This window comes from Miniopterus schreibersii (genome assembly GCF_964146895.1).
Source record: "Miniopterus schreibersii genome assembly, chromosome: 18".
NCBI classification, from domain to species: Eukaryota; Metazoa; Chordata; class Mammalia; order Chiroptera; family Miniopteridae; genus Miniopterus; species Miniopterus schreibersii.
In genome coordinates this window covers 1,031,472-1,051,432 of record NC_138121.1, presented here as the reverse complement: position 1 = coordinate 1,051,432, position 19,961 = coordinate 1,031,472, and the positions used below count along the sequence as shown (strand labels likewise).

The 19,961-nt window shown below is 63.0% G+C and overlaps 1 protein-coding gene across 1 annotated transcript; it reads left to right on the top strand.

Annotated features, from left to right (window-relative positions):
• The first annotated feature begins 1,988 nt into the window (after nucleotides 1-1,988).
• Nucleotides 1,989-18,369, top strand: ZNF787 (zinc finger protein 787). Its single transcript, XM_081117747.1, has 3 exons — nucleotides 1,989-2,127; nucleotides 12,253-12,341; nucleotides 16,670-18,369. The coding sequence occupies exons 2-3, from the start codon at nucleotides 12,263-12,265 to the stop codon at nucleotides 17,731-17,733; spliced, it is 1,143 nt and encodes a 380-aa protein (XP_080973873.1). The 5' UTR covers nucleotides 1,989-2,127; nucleotides 12,253-12,262; the 3' UTR covers nucleotides 17,734-18,369.
• Nucleotides 18,370-19,961: the final 1,592 nt, after the last annotated feature.

Sequence of the window (19,961 nt, the reverse complement as noted above, 5' to 3'; positions counted from 1 at the left end):
GGACCTCATGTGAGGGTTAGTGTCTTTCTACAGAGGCTCCTGGGGTTCCAAGGCGCTCTCTCCACCACACTGTGCAGCCCAGAGAGAGACAGAGATAGAGAGATAGACATAGATGTAGAGATCGAGAGACACAGACATAGAGAAATAAATGTAGACACAGAGAGATAGACATAGAAATAAAGAGACAGAGACACACAGAGAGAGAAAGAGAGAGAGAGATGGAAACAGAGAATCCAAGGGGGCTGAGTCCAGGGCGTGCCCTTCACCTCCCCTGCAGGGACCCCTCTGAGGAGCCAGGTCAGCTGTGAAACCTGCAACCCAACGTATCTATGTCCAGTGATATCAGGGAACACTGCCCAAGATAAATAAGCATTTATTTTAAAACGGTGGGAAGCGTCCCAGGGCCCCTCACAGGCACTAGGCATTGGGGCTGAAGTTTTTATAGCTCCAAGAAGTTCCCCGCCTGCCCCAGAGAGCAAAGCAACGGGTTTTAGTTTATTTACACCCCGTGATACCACTTACGAGCGCTCATTAATGTTCTCATGACGTTTCGTAGTTGCCCGAGCCGGTTTCAACCTGAGATGCGCCGACCTCTAAGGTTTTTTTTTTTAAATAGGATAGTAACATATTTTAAAAGTTAATTTAAAGCTTATGTGCCCTGACCCGGGATTGAACTCATAACCTTGGTGTATTGGGACGATGCTCTAACCAACTGGGCTAGGGCATATCCCCCCCAAATGCACGTTGCAATCCCAATGGCCCAGGTGATGGTGATCGCAGACGGGGCCCTGGGGGAGGTGGCCAGGTCATGAGCACCCAGCTTTCTTGAATGGGACTGGGGTCCTTATAAAAGGCCCGAGAAAGCCCTCGCCCCTTCCCCCATGTGAGGACGCAGCGAGTCCTGCTTTTTATTTCTCTCTCTCTCCTGGGAGATGTTATTAACTCCTCAAGGCACATCTTACGATTGATGCTGAGAACCGGGGGTGCAGAGACGCGGGGACAGAAACAACGCTCAGGAGCAATGCCAGTCAGCCCGTTTCCAGCGAGGGCTCCGCGCGCGGGGACGCGGGGACCCGGGGGCGCCCCCGCTTTGCTGTAACCGGCTCAGCTGGACGCCCCCTTCCCGGCTCCCGCGCTTGGCGACTGTAAGGGGTCATCGGGCCTCAGGGGCGCGCCGGCCAAGCCCGGAGCAGGGCAGGGACCACCTGCAAGGACGCTCCGGCGCAAACAGTAACTTCAGAAAGCTGTGCGAACGGGCCGCCAGGCTCCCGAGTTCGAGCCCGGGCTCTGCCTTCTGGGCCTGTGACATTCTGCAGGTGCCCGGGCCGCTCAGTCCCTCCTTATCTGCAAAGTGGTAACAGATGAGAGGTTATTACTAGGCCCTCAGGCTGGCAAAGCCCTGGGGCGCGAACACTGTGCCATTACTCCCGGTAGGGGGAAACGGGCTGAGAGGGAGACACCTGAGGCCCGCACGCTCTGTCCAGTATCGAAAGCGCCAGGGCCGCAGAGGACAGTCCCCTGCAGCACGCGGGCGCCGGTCACTGCGAGGAGCGTCGGCAGGGAAGGGGTTACGATGATAGAGACGACTGGAGGACCCGGGGCGGCACGAGCGGCCCTGGCCACTCTGCACACCTGGCGCCCGCGGCCGGCGCGGGAGGGCACTGCGCAGGCGCGAGGGCCCGGCTCCCGGGGTGTGGGGGAGGGGGGCACCTCCCTAGACACCGGAAGTCTCCGCCTAACGGGCCGAGCCCGCGCCTCCGGTCCTGTGAGGGGGCGGGGCCGCAGCCCTTGGGCGTGCGGAGCCATAGAGCGCGGCCGGAGGACCCGCGTCCTAGACGTGCCCGGAAGTGATTTTCCGAACGCCGGCTCCACACCATCGAGCCGGGGGGGCGGCGGCCAGGGGGGTCGCGGGCTCACCTTCCTAGAGCGGCCAGGACGGGGTGGCGGCCGGAGGGGGGTGGGGGGAGGGGGGAGCGGCGCGGGCGGAAGCGGCCAGGAAGGTCACTTCCGGCCTGGGCGCCCGTCCCCCTGACCCCAGGGTCTGAGTCGCCGCTGCCGCCGCTGCCACCATCCGTGAGGGAGGAAAGAGGAGGAGGAGTGCGGCGCGGCGGCCCCGGGACCAAGGAGGTGAGGGGAGGGCGCGGGGGCGAAGGGCGTGGGACCAGGGCCGGGGGGCGCGCCTCGGGAGCCGGACTGCGGACGGGGGGCGGGAAGGCGGACGGCGAGCGCGACTGGGCGGTGAGTGCGCGTGCGCGCCGCTGGGGGGGCGTGAGGGCGCGTGGCCGGCAGGGCGGGGCGGGGCGGGCGGGGGCGCGCGGGAGGGCCGCGGGCGAGCGCGTGCGGGGCGGGGAGTGCGCGTGCGCGGCCGCGCGGGACAGGGAGCGCGCCGCGAGGAGCGCGCGTGCGCAGCGCTGGGGGCTCTGCCTCGGGGCTCGGCCCGGGCCGGGGTCGCTGCGTCCCCCTATCCTGCCTGGCGGGTAGTGGCCGGAAGTGGTGGCGACTCCGGGGGGAAGTTGAGGCCCCGGTGGGGGTGAGGGCCACGCGGGCCGAGCCTGCCTGACCGGAAGCCTGACCCCCACTCCTTCCCCTTTTCAAAGCGCCGGGGCCCGTCGCTGCCCTGGCGGGCCGCGTGCTGCCTTTGATTCGGGCGGTAATTACGGGCGTTCCGGCCGGCGGAGGCTCATTCATTGGTCCCGCGCGGGCGGGGGCAGAACTTGCATACGCCCGGGGGGAGCGGCTGGGCCAAGGTCAGGCCCCGTGTGGCCCCGCGGTGCTGGGCGAAGACTGTGGCCGGGCTCGCTGGCGACCCTAGAGGCCTCCCGGATCCTGTATTCTCCGCTGCCGGCCACAAAAGGGGACACCCCAGTTCATGGAGTTGAGTGGCCCTCGGACCCGCGGGGTCCTGCAAGCTCAGGATGGCGTGATCAAAGGGAAAAGTGACCCACAGGATTGAGAGCCCGCAGCGAGTGTGGACACAGGTCCTGGAACAGAGATGGAAACCTGGACACAGAGCCCCCACCCGCTAACCAGAGCCCTAATGGAGAGGTCCAGGGCCCGTGGGAGCCCAGGGAGGGCAACCAGCCCAGCCCAGTCCAGCAGGCGGTCAGCGTTTTAGGAAGGGAGTGACTTGGCTGGGGTTTTTCTGCGTTTCCTGGTGCCAGGCCCCAGGTTGGGCAATGCTGAGGACCCAGCTGGGAGGCAGAGCTGGACTAGCAGGGAAGCACAGGTGCTGTTGATCCTGGCTTATCTCCTCCCTAAGTCTGTAAGCCGCTTTGCTGAGTGCAGCTGGCCTTCACTGCTGCCTCTGTTGCCGTCCCCTCGGCCTTAGCTCTGGAGAACATTCAGATCAGATTCCTTCAGGTGTTATCTCACGTCTTTGCCTTTTCCTTCTGGAAGCCTTCCAGAGCTAATCCCCACCCCCACCCTCACCCTGTCCACAACAGAAAGGTTTATCACGATGCTGGCCCTTGCTCTGGGGTCAGAGGACCTGGGTTTGAATCCCAGCCCCACACTCAGACCTTTGTGAATTTAGGTAACTAATTTGGGTTTCTGCCGGATAAAACAAGATGGAAATAATAGCATTGACCTTGGTATGCTTTCTTTTTACAGCAAGAGAAGTGGGTGTAGAGTGTGTGGAAAGGGCTCTGAAGCCTGGCATTCCTAGGTTGCCTTCCGCTCCCTTTCTCCAGCCCCGTGACCTTGGACCTGTCACTTCCTCTTTTCCAGGCTGTTTCCTCTTCATACCCTAAGGTGGAGAGCACAGCTCACTCTTCATTGGATAAGCCTTGTTGGTCAGGCTGCCACACATGCCCACCCTGTGCTGGGTGCATGGGCACAGCTGCCTGCTCTGGGGTGGCAGAGGTCAGTTGGCACACATTTCTTGAGGTTCCCATGGGCCAGACCCAGGGCTGGGTGGTGCTGGGCAGCAGTCCTGTCCTGGAGCAGCTCAGAGGCATGTGGGGAGACACACACAAGCACCAGGCAGAGTGGTTGGGGGTATGCAGAATAGCTCCTGGAGCTATGGGGCAGGGGTATGCTGAAGTGAGCTCTCGGTTCTTGACTTTCAGTTCTTGACTTTGTAAAGGAAAGATTTCACAACACAAGTACAGGTGATTTTGAGAGTACATTTATTAGAGTGGGGACAGTGAAACAAAGGAAGGGCTTAGGACAGAAGAGGTAAGATAACAGCAATGGGAGTGAGCCTAGACATGGCTGCCTTGGCCCTTTAGAAAGAAAATCACAGAGGCAGAAGAATTGAGCCAGCTGGGCTGTGTGGACTCAGGAAACAAGTTACAGAGTTGAAATAATGGCCCGTGGAGAAAGAAAGCAAAGATACATGCCTTAGGAAAGAAGGGAGGAAAGGTGAGGGCATGCTGGATCCCTAAAGGCAGGAATTTTAGGGGAGGACTTGGGAGGATTTCAATAGAATATTCATTAACTTTCCAGGTGTGCTTTTTCAGGGTTGTGGTCTCTACTGATTGGCCAACACCAGGGCAGGGGGTTATTGGTCATTGCATCTGGTCCTGAAGTCAGCCATGGTGTCTCTTCTTCTGGCCTTGCTTCTTTTCTGGGCCTGGAGCTGAAACACAACTGAGGCTTAGGTGTTATCTCTAGTTTGACTGAAATTCTGTCTCTGTGGTCAACAGACCTGAGGCTTTGTTCCTGAGATTATTTAATGCTGACCAGAACCTCGTTGTCCTGAGGGCTTAATGCTTAAGGGAGTGGTTGTGCCAGGGAGAAGGAGGCAGGAGTGGGAGTGCTGGATGGGGCCAGTTTGAATCGGCCACCTGGCTCAGTTTCCCCATTCCACTTGCCAAGGAATTTTCCTAGCATCTCACTGCCTTGCCTCACTGGTCAGGGAGGATATCCAGGGAGGCGGATTGTCCTGAGTCTCCAAGGGCAGGAATTGACCAAGAGAACCCTGGACTCTCGGGCAAGTGGAAAAGATCTGGCCATGGCCTCCAGTGACTGCCTGGCTGCCAGGGTTGTTGGCTGTCATGGCCTCCTAACCTCACTCGTTCCTCCTGGACGCTGCCTGGGGTCTCCTGCTGAGGGTAGACTGCAGATGTGAGCACACTTGCTTCCTGAGCACTGGACACATGCCCACTCTGTTCCTGGTGCTCACTCACTGTCACAGCCCTCAGAGAACCGGGATGGAGGTGGTCCCCCATGGTAGGAGTACTGGGTCCAAGCCCAGACCCACACAGCATTGGATCATGGGGCTGCTGTGGTTCCAGAGCTTGGCCTTCACTGTGATGCCGTTGCCTCGACATTTCTTTTGGCCAAGGTTGGGGTCTGGAGAGACAGGCTGCTGTTCTGACGCCTTTAGGTGTCAGTCATTGGGCTGGGCTGCCAGCTGGTTCAGGGGATTTGGAGACCCAGCCCCTTATTTCAGGTGTGACTTTCACAGGTGGCCAGGACACAGGTGGGAGGGGGCGTTGGGGTTGTCACACCACCAGTGTAAGCAGCCCTGTTGCAGGAGCACAGAGAGCTGGGGGTTTCCCAGTTCTGTCAGTGCCTGGCTGTTGGGCTCACAGAACACTGGCTTCTCTCGCGCGCAGAAGGGGAGTCCTCTGTGCCCTCGTAATGGGTGATGCTGGGGACCCAGAGAGGCATCAGGCGTGGTCTGGCCTCTGAGCCCAGGCCAGTCAGAGTGTCGGATTCCTGAGACTGCTGTGTCCGGGGTCTGTGCTGGGAGCTAGTTCGGCTGGGGTGGGGGGCCCGCCCCAGGGATGCAAGACTCATCCTTAATAATGGGAGGTACAGGGAACAAGTGCCAGTGTCCTAAGGGAGAGGGACAGGAGGTGCCTTGGAGTCTGGCTGACCTGTCAAGTACCAGCCCTACTGCTCTGGCTGTGACATTGGCCACTGAGCTTGTCTGAGCCGTGGCCTTGAGGCTCAGGTCACCCCAGTCAGTGCTGCTAGGCCCTTACTAAGCACCTGGCTCAGTGGGTACCTCACATACATCGTCCCATTGATCCTGATGCCAAGGTCATGTGGAGGGTGGGGGGCGGAGCCTGACCTGGGCAGCTTGCCCCGAATGCTTGTCTTCTCGTCTCTGGGTGGTTGTGGGGTCAGAATTTTGTGCCTACAGCACCCCGAGCCTGGGGTCTGTGATCCAGCCTGTGCTTGATGAATGCATTCTACTCTTTCAGAGAACAGTTAAGCTGAGAGAAGTGACAAGTCTGGGAAGGCTTCCTAGGGGAGGTGTTATTTTCATGGGGCCCTAGCAGCAAATCTGGAAGTGCCTGCAAGAAAGGCCAGGATGGGAGAGCACACCCACCCAGGGGACAGAGGCTGGGTTGGTGGCCTGATTGCGCGATTTGCCAGATCTTTTTTTTTTTTTTGGCCTGAGGAGTATTTTTGTTTGTTAAACAATTTTCAGTTACCAACATTCAAGAATCTGGAAATGCTGAATGGTGGCAGGTGGCCAGGGTTGTGCTCCCTGCCACTCCCAGGTGGGCCTGCCGCCATGATAGGTCAAGGTTCTAGGAGTTCTGGAAACTTCTCTCTCTACAGAAAGTGGGAGTGGTGACGGGCCACACGTGTGCACCCTGACTGAAAGGTTAAGGTCAGTGGTGCGCCTGCAGGCTAAATATTTGCCATCTCAGGTGGTGAATAAAGAAAAATGGAATTTATTTAAGGAAAGGGGATGGGGAAATCCAGAGGGAAAGACTACACAGCACTCAGTCAGAGGGCGTTGGGTCCATGGTGGCAGCAAAATATTTGTGGGACAGTGAGACAAGGAAGAGCGTAGAAGAGGGGACAGGAGAGCCCAGGCTGGGCTGCTCTGGCCACTGAGGAGTCAGAGAAGAGGGGGCCTTGGAGACAGGGTCAGGGGTAAGCCGGGGACAAGCTGCTGCTGCCCATTGCTCCCCTGGTTGTGGGGTCTCCTAGGAAGGAAGAAGGGCGGAAGGAGATGGGGCTGGTGTGCTCCCTGGGTCCTTTGTCCTGAGCATATTTATCTCTTTCTTGCAGGTGGAAATCTTAGGGGAGGTCTCCAGGGAGTGTCTCCATAGAATATTCAGCTTTCCAGGTGTGCTCTTTCAGGGTCGTGGTCTCCGCTGATTGGTCAATGCCAGGGCAGAGGGTCATTAGTCAATGTCTATGGCCCTGAGGCAGCCACTGTGGTGCCACTGGTCTGGTTTTGCTGCTTTTTCTGGGCCTGGAGCTGAGATGCCACTGAGGCCTAGATGTTATCTTTAGGGAGGAAATGCTCGGGCGGGGGGTGGGGTTGGGGGTGGGTCTAAACCCCATGACCAGTGATAAACTAGGGGAGGATAGGTTACCCTGGGGACAAGGTTCTTGTTTTCCCAGTTTTGCCCCTTGCTAGGCATCCGTGACTTTCTTCCCTGGTAAGTGTCTGTACCTGACCCATCTTCCTTGCTCTGCTCATGTCTAACACTGACCTCACTCCTTTTCTGTCCTGGGCCCCTGGGGAGGCTGTGGAGGACTTGGGGGTGGTGGTGACTGGCATGGAGGGTGTGAGTCTGAGTCTGGGAGGCCAGGTGGTCGAGATGTGAGAGGTGGGAGGAGTAAAGCAATGATGGGCTTTGAGAGGCACCTAATCAAGGGAGAGGGAGGGATAAGGGAGTAGAGCCTGCGATGCTCCTGTCAACTCCAGGGGAAACCTGGGGGAGGCACAGGGCACAATCCGGGGATGTGTAGTCTCCTAGCTCACTCTAGAAGGGTGGAAATCTACACAGGCCAGTCTGGGGAGGGGGCGGCTAAGATCTGGAGGGTGTTGCAGACTGCGGTCAGAACGACACCTTCGGAGACAGGCCACGTTTCGGGCCTGGAGGGAGGGGCAGAGTGCTCACAGAAAAGGGAAGTGGGGCTGGCTGGTGTTGCCCGGCTTCCCACCACACAGGGCCATTCAGTACCAGCAGCGGAGGAGGGTGTGAGGGTCGGAGGCCGACCTGCTGAGCCAGCAGTTTGTGTGGCAGCAGACCGGACCCTGCGGAAGGAAATGAGGAAGAGTGTGCTAGACTCTGCCCATGGATGTGGGAAGGAAGGAGGCCTGCTATGTGATATGGGGTGGGGCACGGCCACGGGGCAGGGGACAGGAACTCACCCTTGAAAGGGGAGCGGGCCCAGGCTGGTGGAGTACGGGGTGGGCTTTCTAGAGAAACAGGTGGGCCCAGAGTGAGGGTCCCAGGGGGCAGTGTTTGTAGGATGACTGGGGAGGGAGTCTGGGCAGGGGCTGCTGTTAACTGAGCTGCCTTTAAAAAACCAGCATAATGGAGATACAGTTCCTGGACTGGACCACCCACCCTTCCCTGTGCACCCAGTGGTGTTCTATGCAGGCACAGGCAGGTGACTCGCCACAGCACTTTCAGAGCATTCTTGTGGTCCTGGGAACCTCTGAGCTATAATCTGCCTGTTCTGGGCCTGTCCTGTCCGTGGACTAGCACTTGTTCACCCGACAGTGTTGTGAGGTCGCTGGTGGCACAGCAGGCCACACAGCCTCTTGTGTGAAGTCCACAGTGGGCAGACCGCAGTGTGTCCATCCGCTTGTCTGCTGTGGGCATGTGTGCTGTGTTGTGTGGATGTGTTTCTCTAGGGTGTGCCCAGAAACGGATCGTGGGGCCCCACGGCCCCATCCACAGTGTACAATTTCTGATGTCCGTATGTCTTCGTCTACCCCTGCTGTTTGCTGTGCTTTCTGTGTCCACCCCAGTGGTGCGCGGGGGCCTTCGCTGTGGTTTCGGTGCACGTGTGTCCCCAGTGGCAGTGATGTTGAGCATCTTTTTGCATGCCTGTGTGTTTTCTTTGAAGACATGGCTGTTCTGATCCTTTGTTCTGCTTAACTTGGGTTGTTTGAACGACTGACTTACAAAGATGAGTTCATCTGTGGTGTGAGGAGGAAGGGATAAGGGGAGGAGGTAGGCAGGAGAGCACCAGTGCACGTGACTGTGGAGTGGGGGGTCAAGGCTGAGAAATAGCCACTGGGTGTGGTTACCAGAGGGTGAGGGGGCAGTGGTTAGGGAGTGGCCGGGGAGGTCTGGGGAGGGGGAGGGGAAGGAGGGGAAGCAGGGAGGGGGGAGAAAGCCAGCGGGCTCATGAGAGGGTCTGTGGCAGGGAGAGGAGGGGGGCAGCTGTTTCCTGCCAGGGGAGAAGCCCAGCAAGCTGGCTGCCCGGGGAGGAGGAGGTTGGCAGCAGAAGAAAGCGCAGAGTAATTGGTGGGCAGGCATCCAGAGGAGGTGGGTGGGATCTAATAACAACAATAACAATAATTTGTCTACAGCTTACTAGCCGTGGGCCTGACAACTCTGCGTGCTAATTGGATCACCCCAGGGCCCCACTGGATGGGTGGGGAGTGAGGACTGTGCGGGGCTTTGAGCTTCCTGCTGAAAGCTTGGCGGGGAGCTGGGGAGGTCGAGGCAGGGTGGGCGCCCCCTCTCAGCCTCACAAGTCCAATTCCATGGTCAGGCTGACTCGGAATTGCCTGGGCCTTGTCCAGGGAGCTGTTGGCCCTGCCAGCTGGTTGAGGCTGCCCAGGCCTCAGCCCTGGTTCTTCCTCTCTGCAGTTGCCCCTGGATGGGAAGGGGCAGGACCAGAGGCCTCAGCAGCTGAGTGACTGAGTGAGCCGGAGAGAAAGGACTGGGTCATGTGCAGTGAATTCCCCCCTTGATGCTCCCCAGGACCCTCGCTGCTAGCACCTACCTGGTGCTCACACCCAGCTCTGGGTACCTGCAGTTCCCCCGATGCTGAGGCCCAGTGTGAGCACATCACTGAAATGTATAGGCAGAACCATTCTTAGCTGGAGGGCAGAGTCTAGGTGGGCTGGCCTGCCTCCTGTGCTGCCCACACCCATTCCATTTGTCCCAGAGGCTTTTCCACCCGTCTGTAGGGGTGGCAAGGTTATCCTCTGCCCTCTTAGGCTCTTAGAGCTTCTGGGTGAGATGGACTCAGATGACAGACAAGCCGAAGAACTGTATTTCCATGACCGAAAGACCATAGAGGTGACCAGGCCCAAGGGAGGGCTTGTGCAGATGACGACAGGAGCAGGTGACTGCCTCCCTGGGACACGGAAGGAGAAGAAGTTCTTGAACATGTTTGTACAGATTTCGCCCTCTGCCTGACTCCTGGTGTCTAGAGATAACTTTCTTCCTCCTGCACTGAGAGGGCACTTTCCCAGGGTGGGGCGGGGGAACTTCATCTCCAGCTCAGGGAAGAAGGGGGTTGAGTGCTCCTTGTACCGCTGTGGCCTTGAAGTCAAGATAAACCCGCCAAGTGGACTGTTTTGGACCGACTCTTTCTCAAGACCAGCCCTCCTGCTTCCTTCCCTCCTCGCCATCTTCCCAGCTTTCCCCACCACAGAAACTGTTTCCACGTTGATTTCCTTCGGTTGTGTCCTGGCAGTGGGGTTCCTGGCCGCCAGTAAGCACCTGCTGAATGCACAGGGATCTTAGGCAGCCAACACCTTGAATGCTGCAGACAGAAGGACCACCATCCCGGCTGCTTAGGCCGGGGCTGCCCCAAAGCCTGCAGGTTCCCTGGACTGACGAGGATGGGACTTGCTCCCTGCAACCCTGTGATGCCCTTGCTGCAGGAGCCAGGCCCCAACTGGAGGCTCGGGCTGGAAAGTCCCTCTCTATTGCTGCACATGACAAGTCTGGATGGAGAAAGCAGAGGAGCAGCCTCTCCCGACCCACCTCCACCACAGTGCTTGGTGTCTTTCTCACTCTTTTTACACAACTTCATGTTTATGGTGTAAACAGAGGGCGGGACCATTGTTTAAAGTCAATCCACTTTTTAACTGAGCTGTAATCATGCTGTAAAATTCACCTGTCAGTGTGTGCAATTCACTGTCGTTCATACGTTCACTCAGTGAGCAGCCGTCACTCCAGAAACCAGCCCCGCAGCCTCTCTGAACATTTCTGTGTGGCCCTTTGTGGCTGCCTCTCACCCAGCCTGTGAGTCGTCTCTGATTTTGGCTGCTGTTATGAGCAGCGCTGGGAGAACATTGGCGCACAGGTCTCTGAGTGGACATGTGCTTTATTTCTGGGGCACACCAGAAGTGGAGGTGGATGGTCATCTGGTGACTGCTTCCCCTCTGAGGACCGGCCAGACCGTTTTCCACAGCTGCTGTGGGGTCCCAGCGCCCTGGGTGAGGGCCCCTGTGCGGTGCCCGTGTTTACCGGGAGTGACCTGCTTTGCCCCTCAGCACCCCTGACTGTCCCGTATGGTGCGCAGTCCTTGGGTCCATCACAAAAACCCCCAACTTGTAGTCTCCCTTTACCACAGAAGCATTACCCATTATCGTAAAAAAGTTGGGAAAGGAAGATTTTAAAAAGCTGCAATCGCTCTTCCTGTTAGGGGCAGGGACAGCCATACTCTGGTTTCGTAGGCAGTGACACGGTGGGCGTGTCCATGTGACGTACGCTGCCCCCCAGCACACTGGTTCTCCCCAGTTTCCCCTGCTCTGAATCTGCTGTGATGAACTTTTTTTGGTAAAGAAGCGTTTTCTGAGGATAGGTTTTCCCCTCATGAGCTAGAGGAGCCGGGTCACTGGTCAATGGCTGCCTGGCGCTCGGCACTCACCCGCCCCGGAAGCCACGTTGCAGGTGCCCCGCGCCCATGGTCTCCGTCCCTAGGGAGGGGCTGTCCCACAGCCCCCGGGAAGGTTGCTGCAGGGGGCGCGTCTCCCTCGCGTCCGGACGTCGCCCGAGTCACTGCGGCTGAGCCGGGCACCGAGTGGTCTCGAGGCCCTGACAAGGCTGCTGCCCGCGAGGGGTCCTTGCCGCGTCTCAGTCCCTCCCGCATCTGTAAACAGTCCTCAGGGTGCCCTCCTCCCAGGGACCCGCATTTCAAGCGACTCCCCAGTCCCCACCTGGCCTGCGTGCCCCGCGGGAGAATCTGCGCACTTTCGCGCCGGCCCGGGTCTGCCCGGGCCTCTGCACCCGCTTCTTCAGGCCTCTACCCTTCCAGACCTCCCGACCCTCTTCCTGCCGGTCATGGCCACGCTCCTGCGGGGGTCTGCATGAAAATGCGGGGAAGGGCTGGGGCTGCGTGTCCCCAGGTCTGCACGTGGGGCTGTCACGGGTGCGCCAGTGGTCCTGGGTGGCCGCAGCCCGGTTGCTCCCCTGTCCAGTGGGGACAAGGGGGCCGTTTCTCCACCGTCCCTCTGTCTGCAGGGCCGTGCTGGGCTCTAGGAGCTCAAGCACTGATGGGACCTGAGACGAACCTGCCCTCCCGGGCTGTCTGTCTGGCACCCTGTAAACTGTCCTGTCTCATCCCTTCTAACAGGGACCCACACATGGAGCTGCGGGAAGAGGCCTGGTCTCCGGGGCCGCTGGATTCCGAGGACCAGCAGATGGCCAGTCACGAAAATCCAGGTGAGGTGGCCTCCGGCAGTTGCCAGCTGACCTCGCGCCTTCCCCCTGGCCCCCTGGCCTCTCTCCTGTCTCTGGGATCACCCCTGCTTCCGCCAGGGGCCCGGGCGCCATTAACCCGGCCTCGGCCAGGCCTCCTCTCGGGCTGGGTGGCGTCTCCGTTTCCTGCCAGCTGCCGTCCCTGGGGCCCGTGGGGCCACCTCACTGCCCCTCGTTAGGGGTTACCCCTGCTCCCCCACCGTCCCGGGCGCCCTGCCTCTTCTCTGGGGGGGCTCGGTTCTCTGAGGTAGGAAACCCAAGTGCTGGCGGCCAGAGGTAGCGCGTGGGGGTGACAGGCCGCAGAGGAGGGCTCGGGCCTACGGGGCGCGGGGGCAGAGGGGGCGTCTGAAAGCCCTCACTAGGTTCGGAAACGGCTGTCACTTAATAAAAGCATCGTTCGGGCTGAATAAACTCACCCCTCGGTGGAAGCTGTGTTCCCTGGCCCGGCGCTCGCGCCTGTGGCGGACGGTCCCGCCCGGTGCCACGCTGCAGCCGGTGCCACGCGCCCCGCCGCCGCCCCACCCGGTCGCAAAGCCGCCGTAAAGCGCCCGAGCGGAAGCACTTCCGGCTTTGCGGGCCTGCCCGGTAGCGGTAGCGGAAGCAGCCGCTGCCCTTGCGGGAGGGGGCGTGGCCGGGCACCGATAAAACTTTATCCGTAGCGCGGGCGCTGGCGTGCGGCCCCTGTGCCCACCGGCCGGTCAGTCCGGGCCCGGCCTCGAGGGCCAGGGTGAGGCCGCCGCCCCTCCTGCTCCCATGCGCGCGACCCGCGGGAGAGGAGGCCGGGGCGGCGCGGCCCCCTCCCGGTACCCGGCCGCGCCCCTCCCGCCTCGTCCTTGGGCTCCGCGTTTACACACCGGCGCCGAAGCCCGCGCTGCGGGCGGTTCACGCGAGCGCTGCGTGAGGACCCGGTCGGTCCCGCTCGGCCCCACTCGGCCCCACTCGGCCCCACTCGGCCCCACTCGGCCCCACTCGGCCCCGCTCGGCCCCGCTCGGCCCCGCTCGGCCCCGCTCGGTCCCCGCTCGGCCCCACTCGGTCCCGCTCGGCCCCGCCCGGCCCCGCCAGCCGCAGGCGAGCAGCGCGGCGGCTCCCGCTGCCCCGGCGTGGTGGCTGCGCTGCCTGCGGTATTTCAGGTAAACCCAGGCGCCCGTCACTTCACCCCCGAGCTCCCCGAGCCGGGCCCGGGCGCAGCCGCAGCCCCTCGCAGGAAGCGGGCGTGCCGCCCGGCCCAGACCCGGCCCAGACCCGGCCCGGACTCGTCCCGCACGAGGCCGGTCGGCCCCGCAGCGCCCCAGCCGCGCCTCTGGAAGTGGAGGCCAGGCCCTGGCTCCTGCGGAGCGGTGCCCACCTGCGCTGCTCGCCTGGCCCGCGGTCGCCCGCACGGTGCCCAGCACGAGGTCACAGACGGGATTCCCGCGGAGCGCCTCCCTGGAGAGGCCCGTCTGTCCGCACAGGCCTTGCCGAGGAAGGAGATGCGGTGACGGTGCAGAGGGCGGTGGCCAGCTTGGAGCAAAGGCCCCGTGGAGAGCTTGAGGAAGGACACAGGGCAGCATGGCCGGACCCATGGGGACCCTCTCAGCTGCCCAGGGAACCCACCCAGTAGTGGCTCCTATCAAAAGGACATTGAATGGTCTGGGGCATCTGGTTGGAGATGGGAGGTTCAGGGTGGTCAATTCAGCCATTGCTCCCTGAGCCACGGACACCTGGGGCCCTGAGGGCCTCCTCTGTGCCATCCTGAGATGGCGCCTCCGTCCAGCCATCGCCCCTTCCACCTTCCTAGGAAACCACCGAAGGCAGAAGGACAGGAAGGGAGGGAAGGGCTGGAGCAGGGAGGCGGGGCCTCTGGCTCTCCCTCCATCAGCCCCCAGCTGGGTCTCACTGGCAGGGAGGTGGCCTCAGAGTCACCAAGACTGGCTTATTCAGGCTCAACCCCTTGCTTGGGGCTTTCTGGTGAGGAATAGAGGGGACTGACTGGCAGCACCAGCATCCTCCTCATGGAGACCGGCGTCACATGGGCTCCGGAGTGCTGGGGAGCTGACTGTAGCTGTCACGGGGAAGGACGCTGAGTCCAGGGGACGTTGCCCTTTGGTGGAGGTGGCCAGCAGCTCAGGAGCTATGGGCAACCTTTTCCCAGGCCGTTGTGGGCCAGAGCCTCCCTCCCCAAGGCCAGTGGCTCTGCAGGCTGTGTCCTTGGAGACCGTGGGATGGGTGGTGGGGCCTCAGCTGGGAGGAGGAGGCTGGGCTTCAGGATGAGGGGCCTGAAGAAAAGTTTTCAGCCCTCTGTCCCCAGAAGTCTGAACCCCGCCCCCCCATGGCAAGGCGTCTTGAGCAGAGGGGACGCTGTCTGTTACTTGGGGCAGGCCCTGGCCACCTCGGTTCTGGTGTGGTGGCTCTGCAATATGTGCTCTTCTGTGTCAAGGCCCGACATCATTTATGGGGTCACTTCTGGGGCTGCACCCCCCAGCTGCGTGTTTACTTGTGTGGCACCGAAATAAAGTTCCCCAGATGGTCCTCTGTACACACAGCCAGTCCCCTTGCCCACTGTTGGCTGTGACCGGCAGTGACCACGCCGCTCAGGCACTCTGCTCCTCAGTGGCTGAGACGGAAAAGCACTAAGGTCTCGGTTTTCTTTCAGATGAGATCCAATTACCCAGGGCGTTTGGGGAACCTCGGAGATCGTATTTTCTCCTGGGTTTGAACATTGGTGGGAAGGGTGTCCAGATTCCTGGGCTGGTGCTGTTCTCAGCAGCCAGGGCCCTGAGCTCTTCCCACCTGCCCTGAGCTATGCACCAGCCCCCCCAGGCTGGCTGGGTACCTCACGGAATTCTCACCCTCCTGGTCAGACTTTGAGCAGAGGTGCTGGGGTTTGGAGACAGCAAACCTGTGATTGTAAGGAGGCACACCCACGGCCCAGGGCCGGCTGGCTTCTTGACCTGCTGGCCCGGGCCCCTTGTCCCAGTGGCCCCAGCCTGGACTTCTCAGGGTGGGATGTGAGGGGCATGGGTTGGTAGCGGTGGGGCAGCAGAGCCATCCAGGCCTGTCTCGGGCCCTAGCTACAGGCATTCAGAGACGCGATCCAGAAAATGAATCCAAATACAGAAGATCCTGACTTTGAGGCAGGAGCTCTTCCAGCTAGAAAGATGGCATCACCTGCAGGGGATGGAACACTGATGTCCCCGTCAGCTCTGTCACGGTCAGAGCACTTTAGAATCCTGCGAGGTCACCTAGGATGCCATGCCTGAGCCCTGGGCCCCCACGCCCCACATGAAACACAGCACCGCATGACAAACCCATCTCCCCTGGGCCACGCTCACAACATAATGTGCCTTAGGTGCGAAGGTGTCCCTGGGATCCCCCAAGTAGAGTTGGAGGGGACAAACCAGCGGCTGCACACCTGTGACGCTAGTGTCCTTGGTGCATCAGCCTTCCCCCTCTGCATGTCGCCGGCATGGTCTTGGGGACGGCACTGCAGTACTCTGTGCCCTCTGGGCACGGTGGTGGCGCCAGGGTGCGCCCTGGGCAGCCTCGCAGGGGTAAGGGCTGTGCTGCACTGGGGTGCTAAGAGCCACAGTGGAGCCGGGGGTGAGGCGCCCCCATCGCCCTCTGACTGGCTGAGGCCCAGCTGCTGGGGGAGCAGAAGTGGCAGGCACACAGGCTCGTCTGGGCGGCAGAGCTGGGCAGGAGACTGGCTCGTGTACCCCTGGAGACCGCTCAGGGCCAGGCTGGTCTAAATGTGAGAGGCTGCTGGGCAGCCTGTCCATGGGGGTGTCCTCAGCAAGACCAAGGCCCCACTGGGCACACAGGACCCACAAAGCCAGGGACCCAAGTGAGGACGCCCGTGATAGTGGCTGCGTTAGGTGAGGGTCAGCGGAGCCCAGGCCTCCCCTGCTGGCTGTCATCCTCCACCCGAGACGCTGTCCCTCCCGCTGCTGCACCTTCAGGGTCCCGGGCCAGGGTCACTGCCGCCCCCCTCAGTGAGCTCTCCTCTTGAGAACCCCTGCCCAGCCTGGTGTCCCTGCTGTGTCCCGGGCATCTCCTGGGTGCGCCAGACAGCGTAGAAGTTGGGAGGCACAGGCAGTGACAGGAATGTTTAGTGAAATGGCAGGGCTGATGGGTTCTGAGGAAAGTGGGGGGTTAGGGGTGCAGACGGGTGGGACTCCTCCGGGGTCAGGTTTGTGCAGAGGGGCGCACCGCCACGCCCCGAGCCAGGGCAGCCCGAGGGGCCCGCAGAGGGGAGCGGGTTTCCCATGCGGAGCGCGGTCTCTGACTCTCCCTCCGCCCTCTTGCCTTCCAGTGGACATCCTAATCATGGATGACGACGACGTCCCCACCTGGCCCCCCACCAAGCTGTCCCCGCCCCAGGCGGCGCCCCCACCCGGGCCCCCGCCCCGGCCGCGGCCGCCCGCCCCCTACATCTGCAACGAGTGCGGCAAGAGCTTCAGCCACTGGTCCAAGCTGACGCGGCACCAGCGCACGCACACGGGCGAGCGGCCCAACGCCTGCGCCGACTGCGGCAAGACCTTCTCGCAGAGCTCGCACCTGGTGCAGCACCGGCGCATCCACACGGGCGAGAAGCCCTACGCCTGCTCCGAGTGCGGCAAGCGCTTCAGCTGGAGCTCCAACCTCATGCAGCACCAGCGCATCCACACGGGCGAGAAGCCCTACGCCTGCCCCGACTGCGGCCGCAGCTTCACGCAGAGCAAGAGCCTGGCCAAGCACCGGCGCTCGCACAGCGGCCTCAAGCCCTTCGTGTGCCCGCGCTGCGGCCGCGGCTTCAGCCAGCCCAAGAGCCTGGCGCGCCACCTGCGGCTGCACCCGGAGCTGTCGGGGCCCGGGGTCGCGGCCAAGGTGCTGGCGGCCAGCGTGCGCCGGGCCAAGGCTCCGGAGGCGGCGGCGGCGGCAGATGGCGAGATCGCCATCCCCGTGGGCGACGGCGACGGCATCATCGTGGTGGGCGCGCCGGGGGAGGGGGCGGCGGCGGCCGCCGCGGGGGAGGGCGCGGGGGCCAAGGCGCCGGGGCCCCGCTCGCGGCGCGCGCCCGCCCCCAAGCCCTACGTGTGCCTGGAGTGCGGGCAGGGCTTCGGGCAAGCGGCCGGGCTCCTGGCGCACCAGCGCGCGCAGCACGAGGACGGGCTCGGGGCGGCCGAGGAGCCCGCGCACATCTGCGTGGAGTGCGGCGAGGGCTTCGTGCAGGGCGCGGCGCTGCGCAGGCACAAGAAGGTCCACGCCGTGGGCGCGCCCGCGGTCTGCACCCGCTGCGGACAGAACTACTACCGGTCGGGCGCGGACGACGAGGACCGCGAGGACGAGGCGGCCGGCGGCCGGTGCAGCGAGTGCCGCGGCGGGGAGGCCCGGTAGGGGTGGGGGGCCCGGGGGGGCGGGGCCCCTCGGGCTCGGCGGGAGCGATGGCGCAGGACCCGGAGGCCCGGGGAGGAATGGACCGAGGGGGCCCAGACCGCAGCGACCGCCTTCCCGCAGCCGCCTGTCCCGCGGTGGCCTAGGGAGGGCGCCGGGGGTGCCCGCCGCGCCGCGCCCTCCCCGCGCCCTCGGCGGACCTGCCCGCCCCTGTAGGTCCCGGCGGAGTCCGAGGTAGACGGTGTGAACTCGAGACCAAGAGGCGACGAGCCCACGAGCGAAAGACCATTTCCCCACTTTCTCTTCCCCACCGTCGGGGGGTGGCACGGAGTCGAGAGCCATCGGGCCCTTCCATTTAGAGGGGGGCCCAGAGGGAAGGGGAAGAGGGGCCCTTTTCCCTTTTAGAATTTTCTTTTAATCGCACCCACCCGACCCCATCACCGTTGTTTTTCTCCTCCCCCGTGGGTCCCACCCTTCCTCTTGCCCAAGCCCGCCTCCCGTCCTGGGTACGGGGGTGCCGGAGTGTGGGAGCAGAACCAGCCCCGTTCGGAGGTGCCCCTGGGAGAACTGGTCCCTCCCTGTTCCGAGGCCTGGGCGCGTGGAAGATGGGTGCGGGGGCAATAAATGGCACTGTCTGATTGCTGGCGTGGTTCTTGAGCTGGAGAGGGAGAGGGCCAGAGCCAGAGGATAGGCGGGGTCCCTGCGGGGCAATGGCTGGGGCGTCGCCGGCCACGAGCCAGGCCGGCGGAGGCAGCTGGCTGGGCAGCTGCCCAGTGAGTCCACACCCACCCTGGGCGCAGACTGGGCTGTTGTCCTGGAAGAGCGACCCGGCGAGGTCACCTGCGGTGGGCTGTGGGCCGCGGAGCGGTGGCCACCAGCGTCCAGCCTTGGGGAGAACTGGGGCCGCTTGACTGCTGCTGTTTAAGCAAAGCCCAGGCGCGGCCGACGGGGCCCTGCCCACGCCAGGGACGCGCGGGCGGGGGCTCCCTCCCCGCGGCCGTGCGGGTCCGCGCGCTCCCGCGCCCCCTCCGCCAGCCCGCGCCCCTCCCCCCTCCCGCTCCGGGGGCGCGGGGCGCGGGTCCCCCCTCGGGGCCCGCTGCGGGGCGTCACAGCTCCCCGAGGCCGAGTCCCCGGCGGCTGGCTCCCAGCGTGGGCGCTACGCTGGGAGGAGGGAGGGGACCGGCGGGCAGTTGCCTTCTGCCACGGGCTCCGGCGGCGGGGGCGGGGCGGGGCGGGGGACAGGGCCGGGCGGGGGGCGGGGCGGGGGACAGGCCGGGCCCGGCGCGCGTTGTCCGGGGCCCGCCCGGTGCCGCCGCGGGAGGCCGCTGGCAGGCGCTCCTCGGGGCCTCGGGGGCCAGTGCGCCTCCTGGAGCCCGGAGCCCGGGGCCCAACCCGAGCACACGGTGGCCGTTCTTTGCGCTACGCCTGGGGACGGGAAACGCAGGCTGTAGGCAGGTGCCGTGTTATAAGGGGCCTCGGTACCCACGAGGGTCCGGGAACCAGTCCCCTTCAGATACCGGGGGCAACTACAGGGTGTCCCCAAAGTGTATGTACACTGTGACAGCTGACAGCTGTTAAGTGGAAAGGAAGCGAAATGTATTTTAATAAACGCTGCCTTTCCGTTCTGCAGCGCGCACACTTTTCGAGGGACACCCTGTATGCGCGCTGTGCGCGCGCGTCCGTGTACTTGCGGGTCTGTTACCACACCCTCATCGCCTCCCCGCCTCCGACCTCCGGAAGGGGTGGGGCCCCCCCAGGGTGTTCCCCGCGGCCGCCTGCGCGCGGGACCCGCCCGGGCCTCCGGGGCCAGCCGGTCAGCACCGCGGACAGAGCCCACGGCCGGTCTGGGGACAGCTCGGCTTCAGCCCCCTCCTGCGCCGCAGGGGAGAAACGGGCGGGGGCAGGGGCAGTTCCCCGCAGGTGCCCCCGGGGCCCGCGAGAGGGCTTCAGCGTCTGCCCCGAGGGCCCCGCGCCACGGGCGCTGCCTGGGCCCCTGCGGCCAACAGCTTGCAGGGCGGAGACCGTTCCGATGGCCAAGGTCCCCAGGACGGCTGGGGGCTGTGCCAGGGCAGCTGGGTCACGAGGTGACGCGTCTGGTCACAAATTAGACTTTTTTTTAAAAAAGGAACAGGCCCGGCCGGGCGCGGCTCAGCGGGTGCGCGTGGACCTGGGATCCAGGCGATCGGGGTTCGATTCCCGGTCAGGGCACAGGCCCGGGTTGCGGGCTCGAT